Here is an 11,992-nt window from a genome sequence, read left to right as displayed (position 1 = left end):
AACCTAAAACCTAAAACCTAAAACCTAAAACCTAAAACCTAAAACCTAAAACCTAAAACCTAAAACCTAAAACCTAAAACCTAAAACCTAAACCCTAAAACCCTAAACCCTAAAACCTATAACCCTAAAACCTAAACCCTAAAACCTAAACCCTAACCCTAAACCCTAAACCCTAAACCCTAAACCCTAAACCCTAAACCCTAAACCCTAAACCCTAAACCCTAAATCCTAAACCCTAAACCCTAAACCCTAAACCCTAAACCCTAAACCCTAAAACCCTAAACCTAAACCCTAAAACCCTAAACCTAAAAACCTAAAACCCTAAACCCAAAACCCAAAAACCCAAAACCCAAAAACCCAAAAAACGAAAACCCTAAACCCAAAAACCCTAAACCCAAAAATCCTAAACCCAAAACCCTAAACCCAAAACCCTAAACCCAAAACCCTAAACCCTAAACCCTAAACCCTAAACCCTAAACCCTAAACCCTAAACCCTAAACCCTAAACCCTAAACCCTAAACCCTAAACCCTAAACCCTAAACCCTAAACCCTAAACCCTAAAACCCTAAAACCCTAAACCCTAAAACCTAAACCCTAAACCCTAAACCCTAAACCCTAAACCCTAAACCCTAAAACCCTAAAACCCTAAACCCTAAACCCTAAACCCTAAACCCTAAACCCAAAACCCTATACGCTAAACCCTATACCCTAAACCCTATACCCTAAACCCTAAACCCTTAACCCTAAACCCTAAACCCTTAAACCCTTAAACCCTAAACCCTTAACCCTAAACCCTAAACCCTAAACCCTAAACCCTAAACCCTAAACCCTAAAACCTAAAACCTAAAACCTAAAACCTAAAACCTAAAACCTAAAACCTAAAACCTAAAACCTAAACCCTAAACCCTAAACCCTAAACCCTAAAACCCTAAACCCAAAAACCCTAAACCAAAAAACCCTAAACCAAAAACCCTAAACCAAAAACCCTAAACCCCCAAACCCTAAACCTCCAACCCTAAACCCCAAACCCTAAACCCCCAAACCCTAAACCCCAAACCCTAAACTCCAAACCCGAAACCCCAAACCCCAAACCCAAAACCCCAAACCTCAAACCCTAAACCCAAAACCCTAAACCCAAAACCCTAAAACCCAAAACCCTAAACCCAAAACCCAAAACCCTAAACCCCAAAATCCTAAACCCCAAAAACCTAAACCCCAAACCCTAAAACCTAGACCCTAGACCCTAGACCCTAGACCCTAGACCCGAAACCCGAGACCCGTAACCCGAGACCCTAAAACCCGAGACCCTAAAACCCCAAACCCTAAAACCCCAAACCCTAAAACCTAAACCCTAAACCCTAAACCCTAAACCCTAAACCCTAAAACCCTAAACCCTAAACCCTAAACCCTAAACCCTAAACCCTAAAACCCTAAACCCTAAACCCTAAAACCTAAAACCAAAAACATAAAACCAAACACCTAAACCCAAAAACCTAAAACCCAAAAACCTAAAACCCAAAAACCTAAAACCAAAAACCGTAAAACCAAAAACCGTAAACCCCAAAACCTAAAACCCCAAACCCCAAAACCTAAAACCTAAAACCTAAAACCTAAAACCCTAAACCCTAAAAACCTAAACCAAAACCCTAAACCCTAAACCCTAAACCCTAAACCCTAAAACCGAAAACCCTAAAACCGAAAACCCTAAAATCGAAAACCCTAAACCCAAACCCTAAACCCTAAAACTAAAAACCTAAAACCAAAAACCTAAAACCAAAAACCTAAAACCCAAAAACCAAAAACCCAAAAACCTAAAACTCAAAAACCTAAAACCTAAAATCGTAAAACCTAAAACCCTAACCGTAAAACCTAAAACCCTAATCGTAAAACCTAAAACCCTAAAACCTAAAAACCTAAAACCTAAAATCCTAAAACCTAAAACCCAAAATCTAAAACCCCAAACCCCAAACCCTAAACCCTAAAACCTAAAACCTAAGACCTAAAACCAAAAATCTAAAACCTAAAACCTAAACCCTAAACCCTACAAACCTAAACCCTAAACCCTAAAACCCTAAACCCTAAACCCTAAAACCTAAACCCTAAACCCTAAAACCTAAACCCTAAACCCTAAACCCTAAAACCTAAACCCTAAACCCTAAAAACCCTAAACCCTAAACCCTAAAAACCCTAAACCCTAAACCCTAAAAACCCTAAACCCTAAACCAAAAACCCTAAACCCTAAACCCTAAACCCTAAACCCCCTAAACCCTAAACCCTAAACACCCTAAACCCTAAACCCTAAACCCCCTAAATCCTAAACCCTCAACCCCCTAAACCCTCAAACCTAAACCCTAAACCCTCAACCCTCAACCCTAAACCCTCAACCCTCAACCCTAAACCCTCAACCCTCAACCCTAAACCCTAAATCCTAAATCCTAAACCCTAAACCCTAAACCATAAACCCTAAACCCTAAACCCTAAATCCTAAACCCTAAACCCGAAAACCTAAACCCGAAACCCAAAATCCGAAACCCGAAATCCGAAACCCCAAACCCGAAACCCGAAACCCGAAACCCGAAATCCGAAACCCGAAATTCGAAACCCCAAACCCCAAACCCGAAACCCCAAACCCAAAATCCGAAACTCTAAACCCTAAAACCCTAAATCCTAAAAACCTAAACCCTAAACCCTAATCCTAAAATCTAAACCCGAAACTCTATACCCGAAACTCCGAAACCCGAAACCTCGAAACTCGAAACCCTCAACCCTCAACCCTCAACCCTCAACCCTAAACCCTAAACCCTAAACCCCAAATCCTAAATCCCAAACTCTAAATCCTAAATCTCAAACACTAAACCCCAAACCCTAGGCGTCTAAACCCTAACTTCTAACCCTAACCCCAAACCCTAAACCCTAAATCCCTAGACCCTAACCCCAAACTCCTAACCCCACACCCCTAAACCCTAACCCCTAAACCCCTAAATCCCTAAATCCTTAAACCCCTAACCCTATATCCTAAACCCTAAACCCTAAACTCAAAACCCTAAACCCTATAAACCCTAAGGCTCATAAACCCTAAATTCTAAACCCTAAACTCTAAATTCTAAACCCTAAATCCTAAATTCTAAACCCTAAAAACTTTAAACCCTAAAAACTTTAAACCTTAAAACCCTAAATCCTAAACCCTAAACCCTCTAAATACTAAACTCTAAATCCTAAACTCTAAACCCTAAATCTTAAACCTTAAACTATAAATTCTAAACCCTAAATCCTAAATTCTAAACTCTTGAGGAAACTAAATATCCATGGTATCCTGGGATCCCTCATCTTCTGATTTTCTCAAGGTAAACTTCGACAGCAGTATCACAGATGGCGGTAGCAGATGTGGTATAAGCTTTGTGACCAGAAACCAAGAGCTCATGTTCATTGTGGCCGAGAGACGGCGCATATTCGATGAATCTGCTCTAGTGACGGAGCTACGCACAATATGAAAGGGCCTCGTTCATGCTAGAGTGCACTTAGGGGCTCAACAGATACTCTTGGAGGATAACTCGGCCATAGTGATTAAGTGGATCAGGTGCGGGCGTGCTAGGCCAGATCTACACCCACTAGTCTAGGATGTTTGCCAGCTTCTAGAGAGTCTCAGCTCATTTTGGGTCGCACATGTATTTTGAGAGGCGAACAGTTCGGCAGATTGGGTCGCCTCCTTCGCAGCTCATCACTTTAGAGTTTTTTTATGAGATGACACTGGCCCCATTCCATAAGGACTAGTTCGTGTTTTGTACTCTGATTGTCCGTGGCACACTCACGTCCGAGTATAGTGAGGCACCGGTATACCTAAAAATAAAAATATATATTAAATATAAAAAATAAAGAAAAACACCCCTTTGTGCAAACTCGCTCCCATAAATCTCCGTCCCCTCTATATTAAACGCTTCTTCCTTCCAAAGCCTCCCCTCCCCGTTTTTCCGCTTCTTCTCCTTCGCCTCCTTTCTCTCGAAGCCATCCCTCTTTCCTTCGAACCCTATAAATGAAACCCTACCCTCCTTCACTTCCATTGTCCCCATCCTCCTAGAAGGAGAGCGGCCCCTTTGTCCAAATCCCCTCCTATAAATCTCCATCCGCTCTTTCTCAAACCCTTCTTCCTTCCAAAGCCCTCCCCTCCCTGTCTTCCCGCTTCTTCTCCTCCTCCGCCTCCTTTTTTTGGAAGCCATCCCTCCTTCCTTCGAACCCTATAAATGAAACCCTAACCCCCCTCGCTTCCATTGCCCCCATCCTCTTAGAAGGAGAGCGGTTGAGAGCTGTCGTTGCGATTTTATGGCGACCTCGAGAGACGTCCAAGAGATCATCTCCAAGATCTCCTCCGACGAGGCCAAGGCCCGCGACGTGAGCTCCCCCGATCCCTTGCCCAAACTCTCAACCTAATGGCTCCTTCTCGTGCTCCTGTTTTTTTCTTTATCCTTTTTTGGGTTCTTGATTTATTCTTGATTGCAATTCTCTCATTGTTCGTTGGTTTCCAGAAAGGGATCAAGCTGTTGAATAGCTGGCTGGACGGCGAGAGATCGATCAGAGTCTGTAGGCTACTCGGTGAGAACAACGTCAGGATCAAGCCCAGAGGTTCTCGTGGTTTCTTGATAACAATCGGATGTTTTCTTGGACGAGTCTTGGGAAAGAAGGGTGTCTGATCTCGTTTGTATTGTTCCTGCAGCTGAGATTTTCTTGGTCGTAATCCACTGTTTTCTTGAATGTATCATGGGGAAGAAGGGTGCATAATCTTGCTTCTTTTTATTGTTTTGCAGCTGAGACATGGCCTTTTCTCAATATATTGCTGACGAAGTGCATTGATTGGAGATCTCCACGAGCAAGAAACGTCCACCGAAACTAATACTGGCAAAGACTCTTCGCACTGCCATCCAAAGTGCTGAGGATCAGAAGCTATCGGGTCAGTAAAAGATTGACGCTACATGTGTCTATTTGTTGTACTGGTCATGAAATTTCTTTCGTTGTTTGTTGCTGCTAATATTGTTTCCATATCATGAGTTAGTTCCATAAATTACCTTTGTCCCCTCCTCTCACCATCACCGCCACCACCCTCCTCTAATGCTAGCTTGCATTTTTAGTTGCGTACTGGGAGAAGAATTATGGCAAAATATGTTCCAGAAGGTCCACTTTTATGCAACTGGATTGTTGTATGCATCTTTAAACTTAGTAATATGGATAATTCCATGATCAGGAGCCACTGTAGCTGACATATGCGGATTAATTAGAATACAATTGTGAGTATATCATAGAACAGGTACTTTTAGACCTACACAGGTTGCTTCTTCATGACATAAGTCATTAGCTAGTCACTCGTTCTCTTCCAATTTTAGTAGGAGATTCTATTCCTCTCAAAGCCAATGTACAATGTAGGCAGTTTTGAAAGGAAACTCCATTATAAAGGTTCTTATGATAAACAGTGATCGGTACCTGATGGTTGCCACAATTACAATCTCCAAGGATTGCTGAATGACCACTATAACCACCATCTCAAAAGACACCAGACTATCAATGCCTCAAATGATTGACAAAGGATCACTGGAACCACCACTATCCCATGTCAAGGTTTTGACTGAAAGTAAGCTGCAGGTAGCGATGTACTTGTGATGAACCTTATGGTTCTCAATTTTCATGTCTTTAAACTGAATCAAAATTTTGTTTGGTTTGGACCAAATGTAAGCAGTAGATAGTGATGTACTTTGATGGACCTTAATTTTTCATATTTGCAGGACCTTAATTTTTTACAGTTGCAATTTTCTTTTGTCTAGATTTTCATGTCTTTAAAATCAAAATTTTGCAGCAAAACTGTTTTCTGTTGTTAAACATCTATTTAATCATATATGGGATGTTATAAAAGATGCTCCTAGCTTTCAGTCAGAATACAGCAGCATCCTACGGCATCTTCTAACTGTTAAAGATTCCTGCTATCAAATGAGGAAGCCAGTTTATTGCAGTGAGTTTGTCTTTTAAATTCATTCTCATGTGTCTCTCAGATTGATATGTTCTGTATGCCATTTACCTGATGCTACTAGTGTGTTTATTTTTTTGCAAGCAGGTCTAGTAGATCTAGTCATAATAGGACTGTCCATCGACATGAAATCTAATAGTCATTCCAGCTCCAAAAAGGAAGCCTTCTGCTATATGTTTTGACTGAAAGTAAGCTGCAGGTAGCGATGTACTTGTGATGAACCTTATGGTTCTCAATTTTCATGTCTTTAAACTGCATCAAAATTTTGTTTGGTTTGGACCAAATGTAAGCAGTAGATAGTGATGTACTTTGATGGACCTTAATTTTTCAGATTTGCAGGACCTTAATTTTCTTTTGTCTAGATTTTCATGTCTTTAAAATCAAAATTTTGCAGGAAAACTGTTTTCTGTTGTTAAACATCTATTTAATCATATATGGGATGTTATATAAGATGCTTCTAGCTTTCAGTCAGAATACAGCAGCATCCTACGGCATCTTCTAAATGTTAAAGATTCCTGCTATCAAATGAGAAGCCAGTTTATTGCAGTGAGTTTGTCTTTTAAATTCATTCTCATGTGTCTCTCAGATTGATATTTTCTGTATGCCTTTTACCTGATGTACTAGTGTGTTTATTTTTTTGCAAGCAGGTCTAGTAGATCTAGTCATAATAGGACTGTCCATCGACATGAAATCTAATAGTCATTCCAGCTCCAAAGAGGAAGCCTTCCGCTATATCTTGTCTCTTCATGCCCTCTTGGAAAACCCACCTGGGGATTTTTCAGATAACATCAGGGAGGATCTTGTTAAGGGGTTGATTAAAATATTTTCACAGATTAGGTAAGCATTGTGTGGTTGGATTTATGAGGCATACATACGATATTGTTACATTCAGAAGCTGCATCATGTATGAAGAATTAAGAGGAGATGGCTTTCAAGAGTTGTGTTTATTGTCTCCGTGCTTTCTTATGAGTAAGGTTACTGTAGCTTTATAAAGGGTGAGAAAAAAGATTGCAAATTATATAATGCCTTTCATTTGTGGAACTTTGCCAGGGATGAGGGTAAGTTCTTATGCAAGCTAATGGAATGCATTAATACCTATTTGCTAAATGATGGCCCAAATCTTGGATATCAAGCCATGGAAATTCATTGTGCTGTACGACAGTTTATGTTTCGTTATTGGCTTACTAGTAACTCGTGATCGAGGGTTAAAGGTTCCTGCATGGATAATCTCTTTTGCTTTTGGTCTAAACTATAATGAGATATTCCTCTATTCATGAATATTTTTTCCATTGTAGAACTCATTCATTGTTTATGCAAGAGTACAACTAAAGCTCAGCAGGACTATGTCAGAACAAAGTCTGCTTATAGAACAATTTCTTGATGTTATTTTCAAGGAATTAGACCAAAGCACTAATACTGGTACTGGTTTCCTGTGGTGAGTCTTAGTTTCTTCTTGATGGATGATCTTGAAACCTTTTAGGCTGTATATGCATTTGCTGATATTGCATTGATATCTAGGAGTGATATGTCTAGAGATGATGAGGTTGGAACTCTGGGAGGCACTCAACAAGGTTTGATGTTGCTTGCTGCTGTAGTTTTTTATTAGGTCTTAACTTCAAAGTGTGTGCAGTTCTTTTGAATTTGTTGGTCAATCATATTAGTGAATTTGCTCATGCTAGAGAGTTATTATTATTCAGGCTTGTAAAAACACTACAAAGACATCATATCAGGAGAAGCGGCTGAAAATGGAGCATCCTGCTGCTCACATTAAGGATGAAATCAAGAAAGGCTCATGGCTTTGGTAAGAACCTGATGTCACATCTTATATAGCTTCTTTACTGAAAATCATTGCTTGATATATAATGATATTTTAAGTTTTCTGTTATTGTGAGTGCTATGAAAAATTAAAAGGTTTCCTTGATTCATAGTATGATTAGTCATTAAGATACCAACATTGCTCATCAACAATTGTCGATATATTGGATGCTGCAAGGATCTAAACTTAAATGTATTTATTTACAGATTGTAAGATATGAATGTAAATTTGGATCCAACAACACTAAAAATTGCCACATCAAATATTGAATCAAATCCACCAATTATATTTATTTTTCCATGTAAAATATGAAGCAAATATTATGCAAACTTTATTTTAATTGATACAGCACTTGATTGGAATCCTATTAGTACTAAATGTTAGAATATATAAGTTTTATGTTAGTTGTTTCAATATGAACCATTTGATTGGAGCCTAATAGTATGTGTGGGCTCTTATAAGAAAGTCGGAAGAGATATGGGACTTGGATGCTGAAAATTGTTTTTCATAAGTATTATATCAAATTTCTCTTTAATTTAATAGGCGATCATTATTTCAATTATTGCTTCAACATGACAACAAACACATAAAGAATCTCAGTTGATATATTATCAAATAAAAAAATAAAATAAAAGCAAAACTATGACAACAAAGAGTATCATGAGATTTTTGATTAAGATAGAAAGAGTAGACAATATAATGTAAACATAATTTTAAGATCTCAGAATAAGCAATCTAAGTACATTTTTTGCATACTAGTAAATGGAAATGTGCATAAAAGATTTAGGTAAAAAATGACTGGGTAATAGGATACTAATATTATTGAGAATTTTTTTTTTTAAGATTCCGGCAAAAGCCAAGAAACAAAGTGGTTCTTGTATTGCAGTTTGTGTATCCCTCTGTATAAAGTTCTTGTGCGCTCCCTGAGATTGTATTGAATGTGGAGCTGGATTCACTTTATGGCCACCCTTTCATGGTCAGATCCTGATTTTGTTCTTAAAAAAAAAGGGTATGTTGGATTAGGATTCAGACTAGATGTAGATCATCACCTGATCTGACTCATTGCCAGTTGTATCTGTTCAATTTTGTTAACATTCAAAAGGAATTTCATTCCATTGTCTTGTCGATGACAACAAAAAAATGTCGAGCATAGCAAGAAGTTATTTAAATTAATATGTATTTATGCTATATACTTGTGACACTGATTGTTTTTGAATTCTATAAAGAGTCCCTTATTAAAATTATAACTTGTTGTGGCAGAAAACTCTGATTTCTTGTCCTCTGAAAGTAGAACGGATTAGAACAAAAACAGAAGGGAGAAGTATTGAGCTTGGTAAAGTGAAATACTTGTAAGTAGTGGTGTTGTAGGACTGGGTTGTGCTCTGGTTCAAGATATTGTTTGTGTAACAACCCAGGACCTCACCCAAAATGGCTAGCCGGAAGTTATTGTTTGGGTTCCTTGATCCTGTATAAGTACCCAAGATCTACCCAGCGAATAACCGATGTGGGACTAAACACACGCCCGCACGGGTACTCACATACTCCCCCCGTTCAAGCCCTGACGTCCTCGTCAGGCTAAGGGTTCAAATCCATTCAAATCTAATCACAAACACCACGATCTATCCGTGGTTAACCCCAATGGATCCGTGCTGCAGTGTTCCCTAGTCCACATAAGTTATGGGCCGGATCCGCTCTGATACCATTTGTAACAACCCAGGACCTCACCCAAAATGGCTAGCCGGAAGTTATTGTTTGGGTTCCTTGATCCTGTATAAGTACCCAAGATCTACCCAGCGAATAACCGATGTGGGACTAAACACACGCCCGCACGGGTACTCACATATGGCTAGGCCAGAAACAGAACCGCACTTATACCCTGCGGAGTGGGCCAGAATACCGCACTTATACCCTGCGGAGTGGGCCAGAATACCACACTTATACCCTGTGGTGGGGCCAGAATTGCCAATGCATAACCCCCTATTGGCAGGGTCCAGAACATAGCCAGGCTGAGAGTTCTAAATCTGATGCACATCAAAATTCTTGTGGTAACATAATACATGTATCATAATCGGATCTAAATATGCATATACGATGCAAGAACAGTAAATATAGCAATAATCCGAAAAATATTATTCCAGTTCACATATTCATTTTTCATTCAAATCATCATCTCGTAAAATTCATAAATCAAATATAAATTCATTAACAATTTATTCAATGTAAAAATAATATTATATAAATGAAGAGTCTAGAGAAGGCAGTTCGTTACTTACATTGAACGCGATCCACAGTAAATCCAATTAATCTCACAAATTTCTCGCAGAACCTAATATCCAAAAATCATATTTTCTTTTAAAATTCATCACAATATATATTTATAAAACTTAAATTTTAACATTCTCCCAAGGCCGACCCTGCAGAAGTGTCTAGCGCCCCGGATTCGGGTTCGGGTTCGGGTTCGGTTTCGGGTTCATACCCGTAAACCACCCTCTCCCTTTATTTATTTATTTATTTTTTTTTCTTTTCTTTTTCTTGCTTTTCTTTTCTTTTCTTTTCTTTTTTCTTTTTTTTTTTCTTTTCTTTTCTTTCCTTCCCTTCCCTTTTCTTTTTCTTTTCTCCTTCTTCTCCCGAAGCTTCCTCTGACTTCTTTTCCTCCTTCCCCCCTTTCTTTCTTCTTTCTTTTTCTTTCTCCTCCTCCTCTTCTCCCGACTTCTTCTCCTTCCCCCCCTTTCTCTCTTCTTCTTTCTTCTCCCACGAAGGGAGGTCGGCGAGCTCGGGAGACATCCGGCTCTCTCCTTCTTCCCATGGAGGAGAAAGAGAGCTCAAGAGAGGAAGAGCCCGCGGCGGGGACCCGCAGCATCGGTGGTGCTCGCGGCCGCACATGGGTAAGTCTCCTCTTCCCTCTCTTCTTCTTTCTTTCTTTCTTTCTTTCTTTCTTTCTTTCTTTTTTTCAAATGGTTTAACAGAGAAATGAAATTAGGAACCTTACCTCTGTCTCGGCAAAGATCCGGCGGCTTCCTCCCTCTTCGGCGGCTCTTTCCTCTCCGGCGGCAATGGAACCACCCGGATCAAAGAAGACCGGCTTCAATGGCTCCCTCCCTCTCTCTCTCTCTCTCTCTCTCTCTCTCTCTCTTGGGCGGCTGCACGAGGAAGAAGAGGGGACTCGGGTGGCCTCAAAGAGAAGGAGAAGAAGCCCTAAAAACAGGGCTTCCTCCTTCTTCGGGATGGATCCTTCCATCCCGGTGCCTCACGTGCCACGCACGTGAGGCCGAAACCTGGGACTGGGCCGGTCAAATGGACCGGGCCCAGTTCCGGGGTCTCACAGTTTGTCTGCTTTTTTAGTGTTGATTGAAGTTGCCGGTGGCTTGAAGCATAGGGTCTGGGGGGGAGGAGCAAGGAAGGACAAAAGAAGAGCGATGACAGTTAGGCAGGATGGTGCTGTGTCTCAAGAGTCGACTTCTGGTTTATGGGGCTTGTCACCTGGGTCAATGGTTAAGAGCTGAGAGAGCATCTAGAGTTGGGTCTTTGCTTATGTGCATGCAACATTATGTACGTGTAGATAAGCTGCTTCTCTCAGCCATCTGCATATAATGGTTAAATTATTTCAGTTGCTAAATTTTGATATAAAGGTTGTAGATTTATCTTTATGAGAAATATTAACATTTGAGAAGGGAATAAACATTTCAACTGCAATGCTTATATCAAATGACTCAGATGGATTTTCTCCATAAAAAATATTTAATAATAACATTTAAACAATACATAGTACTTATTAAATATCAACTGATTTAAAATTTATAAAAAATGTATCTTTTGATTTTAGGCTGCATGGTCCAAATATATGCTATTTTGGCAATTCAAGCTCCACTTGTTTTCTAATCGAGTCTTATTGAGTTATTATTCAAATAAAAATTGGTCACAAAAGCCTTGCATAATTAAGAAGCCTAGATATGGTGTTAGTTGGACCTTATCATATGTCTAGGTATATAAAGGTGTATGTGACTTAAAAATATATACATGGTTTATGCACTTTGGGGCATTTGCCATATAACCTGATTCTATGTAATAGAAACTGTATGAAGCATAAATTTTGTGCTTATTGTTTTTTCAAGCTCTTTCTTTCTTGTATCTGTTATAACTGCTCTTGCATTTTTTAATTCATTTTGGAT

General features: G+C 39.5%; 1 protein-coding gene across 20 annotated transcripts in view; it reads left to right on the top strand.

Moving 5' to 3' along the window:
* Positions 1-3,889: 3,889 nt before the first annotated feature.
* LOC148699958 (serine/threonine-protein kinase ATM-like) overlaps positions 3,890-11,992 on the top strand; it is a 15,607-nt gene continuing 7,504 nt past the window's right edge. For 3 of the 20 annotated variants that reach the window (XR_015973776.2, XR_015973775.2, XR_015973774.2), the window contains exons 1-9: positions 3,890-4,386; positions 4,521-4,942; positions 5,840-5,992; positions 6,095-6,206; positions 6,402-6,553; positions 6,655-7,218; positions 7,303-7,442; positions 7,526-7,578; positions 7,705-7,808. Coding sequence is in view for 1 of the 20 variants with exons in the window: in XM_089927375.1 (XP_089783501.1) it covers positions 7,114-7,218; positions 7,303-7,442; positions 7,526-7,578; positions 7,705-7,712 (306 nt within the window). In the remaining 19 variants the exon portion in view is untranslated. Of the gene's footprint in view, positions 4,387-4,520; positions 4,943-5,459; positions 5,993-6,094; positions 6,207-6,401; positions 6,554-6,654; positions 7,443-7,525; positions 7,579-7,704; positions 11,530-11,992 lie in introns of those variants that run through there. The other 17 variants (XR_016398426.1, XR_016398425.1, XR_015973777.2 and 14 more) reach the window with 17 other exon arrangements.

Source organism: Phoenix dactylifera, chromosome 15 (genome assembly GCF_051530095.1).
Source record: "Phoenix dactylifera cultivar Ajwa chromosome 15, Ajwa_hap1_PhDact_Kaust_v1.1, whole genome shotgun sequence".
Classification (NCBI taxonomy): domain Eukaryota; kingdom Viridiplantae; phylum Streptophyta; class Magnoliopsida; order Arecales; family Arecaceae; genus Phoenix; species Phoenix dactylifera.
Note: the sequence above shows the minus strand (reverse complement) of the source record. Positions and strands in the feature narration are given on the sequence as shown.